At 46.9% G+C, this 13,537-nt stretch overlaps 1 protein-coding gene across 3 annotated transcripts in view; it reads right to left on the reverse strand.

The window, feature by feature from the left end:
* LOC119406069 (DNA-directed RNA polymerase I subunit RPA1) overlaps nt 1-13,537 on the reverse strand; it is a 220,865-nt gene that overhangs the window by 118,729 nt on the left and 88,599 nt on the right. For all 3 annotated transcript variants that reach the window (XM_049419296.1, XM_049419295.1, XM_037672927.2), the window contains exons 10-12: nt 13,235-13,488; nt 6,755-6,863; nt 1,430-1,513 (exon numbers count right to left, since the gene is read on the reverse strand). In XM_049419296.1, coding sequence (XP_049275253.1) covers nt 1,430-1,513; nt 6,755-6,863; nt 13,235-13,488 — 447 coding nt within the window. The remainder of the gene's footprint in view (nt 1-1,429; nt 1,514-6,754; nt 6,864-13,234; nt 13,489-13,537) is intronic.

Consider the following 13,537-nt stretch of genomic DNA (forward strand, 5'->3'; position numbering starts at 1 on the left):
TCAAGAACGACGACGTTATCGTCGACAACATTGATGGCCCTGCTGTCCCGTGCGACTCGGAACCTGCTGAAGCACAGCTTCAATGGCCTGCAGCCCAGGATTGTCACTGGGGACCTCAAGAGGAGAGTCCTGGGCATTCTTCCTCCCCGCTGGTAAATGTGCAAAATTCCAACACAGGGGAAGGAACACATGGGTATGGGACTTCTAAGTCGGCTTCCGACAGCTGCAACGCTCAAAGTTTTTCTTCACGGTCTGGGTCAAACCGTCCACGGAAGGCACGTAAACCCAACCCCACCTGGACTATGTCATAGACTGAAGTAGTCCGTGTCTTCTGGTGCTGTACTGCTTTAGAGGTCCGCAGTGTAGCCACAGAGGACTTAGTGTGTGTGTGCGTGTTGAGTGGGACAGTGCAAGTGAGCACTTTTCTTTGTGTACTGTATTCTTACTTACTCGTACTTTTTTTGTTAGATTCACAGTTATGTTACTCTAGTCCCATTTAAATGCAGGCTGTTCGTACACTAAAACATACAATTAATTGCAGGTGTAAATACTTATAACATAGTCTTGGTACATATTTCAAGGTTTCATTTATAAATACATAAGCATGTAAATTCTCCCAGGGGGAGACGATGTTGTGTCGTGCGACCTCACATCAACACACCAGCTTGCACTGTGTTTCCTGTCAGTGCCGCAGGATGGAGCCAGGTCTCCGCTAGTGTTTGCTTTTCTGAATTCTGTAGCCAACCCGGCGTGGCCACGTAAGTCATGTGACCCGTGTCACGCCAGCCAATCACCCCCTTTCCCATTCCTTAAAGTGTGATGTAATAAACTTTGGGCTCCGTGTCCGTGTCACCTCTCTGCGCGCACCCCCACCCCCCGTTGCTAGGCCTCTCCGTCAGCCGACCGTGGGCTACAATGCACGCTCCTGCTTATGCAAGACACGGCGCCGATATAAGACTACAGAGTGCTGTATCCGCTGTGGATGAAACAGCAGTCACTAATGACACAATCACAGGCAGCGTCCACGCAGTTCTGAAGGCACATGCGTGGCCTACGCATACAAGTGAAAAAAACACTACTGAGCGCCACATCTGCAGTGGACGGAATCGTAATCACTAACAATGCGATCATAGCATCCACACAGTTCCGGAGGCATGCGTGCAGCCTACATACACAAGTCAAAATGAAACTGAGCACTGCAGGCGGAACCGTGATCGCCAGTGACGCTGTCATAGCATCCACTCATTTCCGAAAGCATGCATGCGGCCTACGCACACGAGTCGAAATGAAACTGCTGAGCACCACACCTGCCCAACATTTTCACGCCCACACTTACCTTTAAGTTGACTGTTGGGCGAGTTGGTGTTTTGACATAGAAACCATAGTAAGTAGCGCAACTAGACAGGACACAGAGCAAGGACACACTTACCTTGGCTGGAATTTTGGCCTTGCCTTCAACTGTAGGAGGTGGCTTGCCATGTGGTATGCAGTTGAGCAGCACAGTTGACAGCACCTGGCCAAGCAAACAAACAAATAAAATGTCTTGAAAACATGGACCCAGTCAAAGGTGTGGCACTGTGAATAGGACTTAGATCTATTAGCCTCGAATACAGCCAATGGTGGCATGAAAAGCGGCACTTTGGTGGCATGAACAAGAAGGCTAGCATTTGTCATCTGCTACTCTGTGGGTCAAACTGCTCCTGTTCTAGTCACCTGCTCCCGTGCTTAATATCAACACTGGCACTCTCAAAGTACTAGCCACTTTTTTTCGTCACGTGTCAACTTTTCAAAGTATGCACCAGTATCAGGCCAACAAAAGTTCGATTTTGATATCTTACTTCCAAGAGCTATCACAACCAATAAGGCCAACGACAATATTATTCAACTTGGGTGCAACATCCTGCAAAACGAGTCACGAGAATAATGCAATCCAGAGAGCTAGCTTTTTTTACTTGTCGCAGTGATGCGGTCGATGAAAGCCACTTTGGCGCAACTTCTATAGCAGCTAAAACCTCATTTTGGAGCAGCATAACAACTTTCTGGGGCAGTTACCAAGCACACATTTTCAAACGCAAATATTTGTCTCTAAGCTGGAACAGTTGTACCACACGTTTAACTCTAAGCTGGAACAGTTGTACCACACGTTTAACAAAATCGATTTATGCACAAATACATCCATGTTTACTTAGAATGTCCCTAAAGATAAAATTAAGTTACTGCTCTTCGTTTTTCTGAAGACAGCCATAAGTTTCCTTAGTCCCGTGACCTAGGCCACCTAACATTTTCCCAGAACCCACTTCATACTTGTACAGTCGCCGACCGATAAATCGGACACCGATAATTCGGACATGCTCGGTAATTCGGACAGTCGCGCGGCACCGCCGATGATCCCATAGAAGTAATGTATAAAGACGACCGATATTTCGGACAGCTGCGAGATCTACATTCGATAATCCGGACCCTGTCCGAGACTGTCGCGCACGCCGAATCGCCAGCCATTATCTCCTCCGGCACCCGTACCATACAAAGTATGGCCTCAGAGATCAAAACGAAAGCTAATTGGGGATCTATGAGGCTCTATTTCGATCGCTACTTTATGCCTCAGATTTGGGATTGGAAATGCTGATCTTGGAGGCACTGGTCAACTGTGGGAAATCGTATCAACATCGCGAACATCCTACATTCCGGTTCCTGTATCCCCGCGCTGCGCTGCTATCGCCGCCATTTTGTCGAATGCGTCTGCAGTAAAGCGTTCTGGGCGCGCGTTCATTTTTATCTTGAGACTTGCTTTATTTTTCGCTCTGTTGTCTCAAAAGATCTGAGTTAAATGGTGCCAACGGTGCCCTCACAGCCAGCGCCGAAGGCCGCGCCGACGACAACGAAAGGCGACAGATACATTCAACTGCCAATTTTTCGGACGCCCGATTTTCCGGACATGCTCGAAAATTCGGACGCTTTCGCGGCACCGTCACCAGCCTTATAGACGTCAGTGGTCAAGAACGTCGGAAATTTCGGACGCTAAAACTCTTCGGCGTCCGATTTTTTGGACTTTCTGCCCAAATTACAGGTTCGAAAGGCAATAATTGAAGCCCCCATCTCTGCCGCGTCTATCATCTCGTAGGTTCGAACCAGCGCTTTCGCGAGTCGACCTGTTTGCGACAGTAGCAGAGTCCGAAAGTCAGCTTTGTCGCGATGCCGAAGTGTTATGGGGTGAAGCGGACCGGAAATTCAAAGGGGCCGCTATCACGGCGCCGTGCGGCGATGTCTTTACGGATAAGCAGTGGAAATGCACGGAGGCGTGATGGCGGCAGGTGGCAAACATGCCAGTACGGCTTAATCGCTGACAACCCTTTTGATAAGCATCTTCAGTTAACTGCTCAGTAGTGCATGTGGCCTAGCGCAGTTGCATGCGTACTGCACGCATTTAGTAGGTGAGAAACCAAACTCGCCGCACCGCCATTCATGCTGCCGCTTTGTGGGACCGCTAGGTGCGCTGCACAGACGCGTTGCCTTCACGAATGAAACCAGCTCGTCATCGTACAGCGATCACATTACACTGGCGGAGATACAGGCGGACTTGGTTGCACGTAAGCGGAAGTGCGGGCAGCAACGCATTGACAACTTTTTTCGGCCACCGGGACATTGAAGTGTCAATAAAAGTATTTTTTTTCTGGCACATTCGTGCGCATTCGTTTTTTCGGACATTCGATAATTCGGACTTATTTACGTTCCCCGTGGAGTCCGAATTATCGGTCGTCGACTGTAAATGAATATGACTTTCCCTCATGCTTTAGTTACAGTACTGCAAGCACAAGCTGTGTAAATTTTCCACGCATTATGTTTACTATACAGAAGAACTATTCTGATTACGTTTGTGCTTCCAGAACAACCTAGACTTTCGCTGGGTGGTGAAATGCCTGCTGTTGTGCTTTATGAACAGAATCATTAGGGTTCTGGTTCATAGGAAGTTGATAAAATACAGGGTTTAATAATTGGTCCTTTGTGCCTGAAATCTAATTTGTGTTCCATGAAATTTGCAGTAATGGAAGGCTTCTTATACCCCTGCCACACAGCACATGCAATGTCATTCGCAGTAAATGATATTCAAACTGAATGTTATCGTGACCTTTCATTCTTCGTCTACACGGATGTACAAAAATGGCATGCGCCATCGCTATCGATGTTTGTCGCCAGTCCAATGCGCTTTCCGCTTGTTATTCTCCGCTGATGAAACTGAAGAGTTTGCTTCTATGGCTGGCGAATAAATAGACACCGCGTGTGGAATTCTGACCTTGATACTGCGACGCCACTTTACCAAAACAATGCGGAGGAATCGAAAAAGAAGAAAGAACAGAAGAGCATTTGTAAACGTGGCCAACACAAGGCACTGGCGACAAGATGGAGTCTGGGAACGAGAATATAGCTGCACAAGTTGCTTCAACTATTGTGCTGTATGTCAGAAAGGTATCAAAAAGTTAACAGCCATTAACTCTTTCATTACTGAGGGAAATGGCTAACTTACAGTTTCCACAAAAATGTTTTTTTTTTCTTGAACAAATGTAAGCATTTAGCATTGCCATACATCAGATCGTGGCTTCTTCATTTGGCTTTCCTTATGTAAAGTGCAGTGAGGGTTACAATAAGTGAAAGTCTATTTGTCAATTAAAGAAAGAATTGCAAAAAAAGTGCAAACACAACAAAAGTGAGTGAGTATGCTAACCAGAAGATTATTTTTGGAATTCTCAAATATACAAATTGTTCCCCATTCCCACAGCTATCAGTATATATATGCATATCAACCCGGTGCTCCAAGTACTGCATTCTTGGCCTTGACTGCTGTGCCACTCGGCAAAGCAGTCACGCAAAGGCACAAAACAAAGGTAAGTTTTGCAGGTGGAGCAGTAGACACTTGTTCTGTGCTTTTGTTTTCTCATAGTAAATCTTACAGTTTCTTCTTTTGTCCATTCTTTTTAGAGCTGTGCGAATAGCAAAATATTGGGTGTGAAGCGAATTCGAATATTGAAGTGTGAGTGCGAATCGAATCGAATATTTTTCGAATATTTCTCGAATACTTCGAAGTGAAATTGCAGAAAAGAAAGTTAGAGAGGATTCCTAAGCATATTCTTATGAGACAGCAACATGAAAGTGTTTCTTTTTGCTAGGTTGATGAAGCGCTGGCGGGGTGGTGTTTCATAGTTGCCTTATCAAGAATGAGGCAATGTAGAGGCCAAATTGTATTTATGTACATGATTTGGTGCAACCAAAGTGTTGCCAACAACACTTCACACGTGATGGGCAGAGATGCCGTTTCCTCAGCCTCTCCTCCTCTTTTAACCTCTGTGGAAACCCAGCTGATGTGGCGGACAAGGGTCTGCTCTTTTCAAGTCCAGAGTTCCAAATCTGCCTCGTAGACGTCGACATATAAGAACATCTGAAATTTTGGATGCTAAAAACCTTCGGCTTCCAATTTTTCGGACTTCCTGCCCCAATTTCAGGTCCAAAACAGCATTAATTGAGCCCCCACCTCTGCTACATCTTTCATCTCTATGTTGAAACCAGCGTTTCTTGAGTTAATACATTCGCGACCGTAGCGGAGCTTACAAGGCAGCTTTGGCGCAGTACCGGGGTGTGATGAGGTGAAGCATATTGAAAATCTAGGGACCACTCCCAATCGGATGTTGACTGTCTCTTGGCCAAGTTCTACTGTAACGGAGCTTGAAAGGCAGCTTTGCCGCAATACCGGCCGGGGTGTGATGAGGTGAAGCATATTGAAAAATCAAGGGACCACTTACAATCGGACGTTGACTGTGTCTTGGCTAAGTTCGACCGTAACGGAGCATGAAAGGCAGCTTTGCCGCAATACGAGAGTGTAATGAGGTGAAGCATATTGAAAACCTGAAGGGGTCACTTTTAATTGGACGTTGACTGTATTCGTTTTTGGGAAGTTCGAATAGTTCGAATAGTAAAATTCCAGTGCGAATCGAATCGAATAGCAAACACTATTAGAAAAATGTTCGAAATTTCGAATATTCGCACTCCCCTAGTTCTTTTTGGTTGGTGCCGCTGCGGGAAACATCAGCTATCCTTCCTTGATCTCGGAAACCTTTTACAACTTGCGTCACTGCCAATTTAGAAGTGCCGTCCGGCAGCATATCTCCTTCTAGAATACGCCTTCCACAACGAGGCAAGCTATCCTCTTTGGTTCTCCGGATCGCAAGCTGGCATGGTCAGAGAACACGCACAAACATCAATTCTGGTCTAAACAGCCAAGTGCGGCAAGCCCCAATTGAGTCGCAATAGCAGCTTCACAGTGCTTGTCTTATCAATTTGAAATATAATCCAAGCTCGACAAGTACATCCTTAGACATTTATTCAGATAGTGCGCCAAAGACGCTCTGGAGCTCCACTATCCATCGAACATCCAAGCAGACAAGCGGCGATGGTGACAAGGCGCTTCGGCGGCTGCCACAAGTGTCAAAAACGCATAAGGGGAAATGGAGCAGCGAGACATGTCCGATAGTGAAGATAGGACATGCATGTGCAAAGCGCACTAGCCACGGAAGCCTTGACACCATGCTGCCCGACGGCAGGTGGCACGGCAATGCAGTTTTACGTCGCTCCGCCACGCGCTGGAGACATTTTTGCGGCCGACAGTACATTCCATAGCTAGAAATAAGTGTGAGCAAATATTTCCTTGATGTGGATAGAATAGTGCTCAGGGTCTGTGCCCTACACGGACCAGAGCGATGCTTACCTGCTTGCCTGTCCACAGCATCTCTGGCTTTTGGATGGCCGGTGGCAGGAGCTTGATGCCTATCTTGACAAAAGTCAGGGCTCCAAACACAAGCTGGTTGTAGTCCTCTCTGCCACAAACACATACACACACCATTACGTGTTACGTCAATGAGCACATCTATGCAAAATGCACACACACAAGCTTAAATAACCTAAATTCCGGGTGTACACTAATTTCTTCCATGTAGAGCTGTGCGAGTAGCAAAATTTTGGGTGCAAAGCAAATTCGAATACTAAAGTGTGAGTGTGAATCAAATCGAATATTTTTCGAATACTCTTTGAATACTTCTCCAGTGATGCTACCGAGGACTTCTGATTTGGAGCAATTTTTGGAGCAGCAAAATTTCCGTTTCGGAGCACTTTGGAGCAGCAAAATTTTCATCTTGGAGCACTTTGGAGCAGATAATTTTGCATCTGGGAGCACTCTGGAGCAGCGAATTTTACATCCTGGGGTGCACTACAGAAGCATATTGCAATAACATTCAAGCACCGGAATATTACTATGGGGCCCTTATGAAGGCTAGAAATATTTCGATTCATTGCAAATCTCAAGGAAAAAATCATCTCAGGAGAACTCCATACTTCACTCGCTAATGAAAAAATAAGGGCTCATGCAGTTGAGTGTTCTGAATTAACCTCTTCGGCGATTATTTTCGACACTAGCAAATAAACAGAATACCAGATCAATAAAATTGCACTTCAAGAAATAACACTCTAAATACATCTATGTGATTATCAGCAGACATTGTAGACAAACGCCGTGACGTACAGCAGTGCCTCAATGCCAAAGAGCCACACTGTCCCTAATGCATTCCCCTAAGAAAACTCCAAGGCGAAAGCCAGGTTCTTTTTCTTCTCGATCGACGGGTTGATCCTCCCCCTCCTTCTCTGCAAGCTATCTGCATCTCACCTGGTTTTGCGCTAGCTCCATGATCGGCGCACCGATTATGGAAGCAGTGTAAAGCGACGATGTCGTGATGGCGTCATCACGTGACATCACGATATATGACGCCATGATGACGTCACAAGTTTTGACGATCTATGACGTGATGATGACGCCATCACATGATTATTTTTTGCATCAATCGATTGACGCCGCCGATGGTCAATTTTCGTGTTTGATAAAGCATCTGATACTTTCGCATTAATATTGCGTATCGAACGTTAACAACCTGGCCTTACGTACCAAACTGTCCTCCACCATGTCACCTCCTTGCCATGCGCGAAACAGCTTCGCTTATCATCCACTTTATAGAGTGAAATGGCTCCTCAACTTTTTTTAAATGTTTATTGTGATAACAATTATATGGGCGCTCTCCGCGGATTTTTGCCGTCGCCATTGCCGTAATTTTCTGTATAAAGACCAAATTAATAACATCACCACGCGCATTCTAGCCGTGGGTAAAAACTCGCGAGCGCTGGCGACGAACGCAGCTGAAGCGGAGATTAAGCTAGCCGGCCGTCTGTCTCCGTCGCACGGACAGCGCATGAGATAACATCTTCCCGCGTGCGGGCCTGCCGTCGATTGCTCATCAAACAGAGCGGAAACTCCCCGCCCGTCTTTCGTAAGGAGCATGAAAGGACGCCAGGGGAGCGGGGAGGGGGGGGGGACCGCATCGTTCGAAGGGTGCAGTCGCTTGCGCGCGCGCCATCTCGAGGCATCAGGAGACGGCTCGTAAACTTGCTGTGCTCTCAACGCTTACTTCATGTTTAGAGAACTCAGAGCAAGAAAACGCTTCAGTTCCTGGAGCGGCCATATTCCCTTAAACCAGTGTTTTGTTGAGTTACGCGAGATCGAATCCAAAAGAGTTAGCTGCTGGCCTTACTTCGTTTAACAATACAATTTGTTGGTATCGCATTCATTGCTTCGCCCGCGAAACTGAGTTTTTTTACCCGTCAGCTATTGACCCCCCGAAAGCGAGGGGCAGACGTGTAACATGGGGTAGCCGCTTCACTGTGGGCCGTCAGCGACGGGCCCGCTACTGACAGCTGCGTATTTGCGGCTGCTCCGACCAGGATATATGCTTTTATTAATGAGGTGACATTTTTAAAAAGCAAGCAAAAAATTCGAATTGGAGCCCTAGCACGTGAGCTCGAAAGGGCAGGGCCTTTTAGGGGGTATTTACCGCAGAGTGATTTAACTCGGACGTGCTGGTATAAGCAATTACGAAAAAGCTCTTCCGAATGAAGATCCATGGATAAAGTATATCTGAGGAAAAGTGTGAACGCCTTTGCACCGTTCGCGCGCTCTTCCATAAATGCGAAGCAAGGAAAATTCGATATTGTTCCATATATATACTGCTAGCGATCCCAGATTTCATTTCGCGATGTCCGGAAACAGAAGTGACAGACATTTTAGCAGCACACATGTAGTTATTACTAAACATTGCTTTCCTTACGTGCCGTGCGACGCTTGAAACGAGCTATCAGCAGCGTTTCTAGAACAGACGACGTCCGCCGATGAATCGCCGTCGCACTTTCTCGCTACCGAAAGGCCTAGACGTCACGAGCCTCTGCATGCGGAGAGCGCGTTTGCTGTCGAGCCGACTTGCAGAACAGAAGCTGCGTCGGCACCGTGCATGGCATCGTGGCTTATTCGGGACGCACGCGCGAGCGCTATTTATTCAGCGGAATAATTCTTGGTCCATGGTTGCGACTTTGGCAGCCCCAAGATCAAGCTGCACATGTTCTGACGCGTCGGCCATGCGATTGCCGGTGATGGACGCCCCCAAACCCGAGACTTTGGCGCAGTTTGGCGCAATTTTCGTCGATATTATCAGGATGGCACAGTAAATACAATTTGGCGCACTTTGGCAAAGTTGGCGCAGGAGTGGAATCACTGCTTCTCTAACACTTCCAAGCGAAGTGAAGGAAAAAATGTTGCAGGGGATCCCCAACCATATTTTTATAAACTGCCCATTCAGAGGAAATATACACTGCCACAAAGCCACATTTGAAGGTCAAATGTACCCCGACTGAAGGAAAATACTGAAAATCCCACAAAAACACCGAAGTTCAAAAAAGTGGCGGCTGGAAAGACGACAGACAAGTGCTCCCATCTTGATGTGCTTTGCAAACTCATTGTTTCGCCTTCCAACCTTCCTTATGTGCAATTGTTACATATGAATACAAAAAATGAAAAAAAAAAATGACAAGGTCAGTATGATGTAGTCTGCTATGAATACCGACCGGATTTTAGGTAAATGCCTATTTTGTTCCTTGCATTCCTATCGCCTACCGGCGGCAAGTTATCTTTTCGTCCACTTTACTTTCTTCACATTTATATTCTAAATACTACAGATAACACCCCCTATACTTTCCTTAGCGTTATTGTCGGTTAGTTCTCATTAATATTGTGTCTAACAAAGAAAACGAGCCCTTAAAAGTCATCTCCTTTCCTTCATTTATAGCGAGGGTCTCGCTCTGGCAGAATTGATGCCTTCAGGTAGTATGCAAGGGATTATTGGTCAGCTACCAGCTCGTAAAAAGATCACGTGCTACGTGATGCCAACAGGTGAAAAAAGAGTGTTCCACACTCACCACCATGGCTGCGATTGGCGCTGACTAACACTCCAAGGTTTAAATGCACATATATACCCCATAAAGTGGACGGGAGGATGACCGCCGCCGTAGCACAGTGGTGGAGCATCGGACGCGTTATTCGAAGGTCGCAGGTTCGGTCCCTGCCGGCGGCAAGTTATCTTTTCATCCACTTTACTTTCTTCACATTTATATTCTAAATACTACAGATAACACCCCCTATACTTTCCTAGGCGTTATTGTCGGTTAGTTCTCATTAATACCGCCTCACTTTGATATACAGTCAATGTCCGATTTTTCGGACGATTTTTCGGACTCCCTAGGGACCGCGAAATCGTTAGAAAAATCAGGCAGTCCGAAAAAAGCAATTCATGCTTTTTTTTATTCCACTCAAGCGGTTAAATCACCACAGCCAAGTCCGAAATAGCTTTAATGCCTCCCAGTACACTTATCAGGCATTTTGGTGCATGCACAGGCTCTCACAAATACATTCGGTACCTGCCGCGAACCCCGCTTAACTACATGCCAACCGCCAATTGCAAATTTGCGTCTCGTGATGAGCGCTGCTGATACTAGCAAAGCACAGAATAGATTACAGCTCTCTCACATGGAGCATTTGAAAAGGATCACGCGGAACAGAGACTGTGGCACAAGAGCGGACGACTCGTCCGGCTTTCCCCCGATGCATGTGCACACGAAACCATGTGCACACACATCGCCAAATCTTTGCCGATACGCAGCATTTGCTGCCGTGTGATGCCGATCGTTTCTAGTTGTGTGCAGCACATCACCAACTAAGCTGACACCGTCACTGTACTGTTGTTGTACCGTATGCACGCATTTGTCATGAAAGGGTTCGTGATGCCTACTTCGTTCCTAACCGCACGCGGGCGCGAAAATGGCGAGCTGGTTTCGTTCATGAAGGCAACGCGTCAATGCAGAACAATTGGCGGTCTCACACAAAGAGGCAGCATGAATGGCAGCACGACGCGTTTGGTTTCTCGCCTATTAAATGCGTGCAGTACGCATGCAACTGCACTAGGCCACATGCACTACCAAGCAGTTAACTGAAGATGCTTATCGTAAGGGTTGTCAGCGATTAAGCCGCACTGGCGCGTTTGCCACCTGCCACCATCACGCCTACGTGCATTACCGCTGCTTAAGAGTAAAGACATCGCCGCACGGCACCGTGATAGCGGCCCCTTTTAATTTCTAGTCTTCTTCACCACATGACACTTCGGCACTGCGGCAAAGCTGACTTTCGAGCTCTGCAACTGTCGCAAACGGATCGACTAACGAAAGCGCTGGTTCGAACCTACCACATGATAGACGCAGCAGAAGTGGGGACTTCAATTGATGCCTTTCGGACTTGCAACTTGGGCAGAAAGTCCGAAAAATCGAACGCCGAAGAGTTTGAGCGTCCGAAATTTCAGACGTTCTTATACATTGCCATCTATGGGGCTGGTGACGGTGCCGCGAAAGTGTCCGAATTTTCGAGCATGTTCGGAAAACCGGGCTTCCGAAAAATCGGCAGTTGACTGTATGAGCATGAATTAGAGGTTAAGAAAGGCTTTTATAGTGTTTTTAAAGTGCCTATAAATGCCTATTTTTGGCGTTGCATGTAAATACAGTACTTCTCAGCGCCTCATGCAACAGCCTTTTTGATTGCATCCTTCCGTCCAAATGTGCTTGGCTTGTTCATTTTCCTACAAAACTGAACACAGCATTACCAGCATCCCTTCCACTCTGATTTTGTTCCCATTTCTCAAAATTTCTCAAAGAGTTCAAAACTTAGTTGCTTGAAACCACACAATATGGTTCTTGCAAACACAATGCCTATTCAAAATGACAGCAGGCACATACTTCCCTTAAGCCAATTTGAAAACCCCCACTTTAGTAATGTTCTTCAAGTAAAAAGTAACCTACAGAACTATCCAGTGTACATCATTTCTGTAGCAGAACAAAGAGTGCAAAGAGATGTAATGAAGACACAAGCCCAGTTCAGTATTCTCCTGAGAAGCCTTTCTTGTAGCTCTTTCTTGTAGCTCTCACATTGCAGAAGGGCTTTGGGATTGCAAAAACTGATAATTCTGCAAATACAATATCTGAGCCAGTTTTCAATCACCCTAATTAGAAGTACAATGAGTCTGATGAACGTAAAGAGTCATGTAACACAAAATGGAACATCTTGCAAAACACTCAAATGCAAGTTACATTCCAGCATTTCCAGCGCACTGCAACACACTGGCCAAAGCTAGCTTCAGTGACAGGGAGCAGGGAAAAAATTGGACGCCCTACACAAAAACCAGCTGCAAGAGCACTGACAATGCACACTGGCAAGCAAAAGCCTGGTGCATGCGTATGAAGGTGCTGCGAAAAGCAGGTGCGGAGATTGCAACTAATAATAATAACTGTTGGGGTTTTATGTCCCAAAACCACAATGTGATTATGTGAGATGCCATAGTGAAGGGCTCCAGAAAGTTCGACCACTTGGGGTTCTTTAACGTGCACCTAAATCTAATAGCATGGGCCTTACCATTATGCCCCCGTGGAAATGCAGCCGCCGCGGCCGGGATTCGATCCCATGATCTTCAGGTCCGCAGTCGCGCATCATAACCACTGGAGCACCTTGGCCGGTACCACAATAGCAACCATGCGATGATGCTTCTTGAGATCATTAAGCCAGAAATTCTGGGATAAGATCGCTGATGCAGCTACTATTCGTGCACCAGCAAGGTTGGAATGCCTCCAGTGGCCCCAGACACATCGGTGGCATCATGTCGTCAGAGTATAGATGCCATTTGTTGGCCACCGTGATGCTTTGGAGCCCAATGCATACGCATGCTTCTGCATCGCGTTGGCGTAAACCTTAACAAGTGAGAAATGCTGCTGTGATCACCTGGTGAAGAAGCGCCCCTGCATGGTGAGGAGAGATCCCCCAATGACGTGGTCTTGGATGAGCCCACTGAGTGGTGTGCCGTCCTTGGGCACCAGGTACTGCCGGTTGACGCTGGCCACCTCGGAGGCCTCGGCTTGTGCCAGGGGACTCTGGGGCAGGTGGGCATTCATCTCGTCCCCGTCAAAGTCGGCGTTGTAGCACTTGCAGTTGGCATAGTGCAGCCGTAGGGTCCGCTCTCCTGGCAGCACACGTGCCTGCAACGCACAACAACCAGAGAGATATCTTGCACACACACACACTGGC

The sequence above is a fragment of the Rhipicephalus sanguineus genome, chromosome 9 (assembly GCF_013339695.2).
Source record: "Rhipicephalus sanguineus isolate Rsan-2018 chromosome 9, BIME_Rsan_1.4, whole genome shotgun sequence".
Lineage (NCBI taxonomy): Eukaryota > Metazoa > Arthropoda > Arachnida > Ixodida > Ixodidae > Rhipicephalus > Rhipicephalus sanguineus.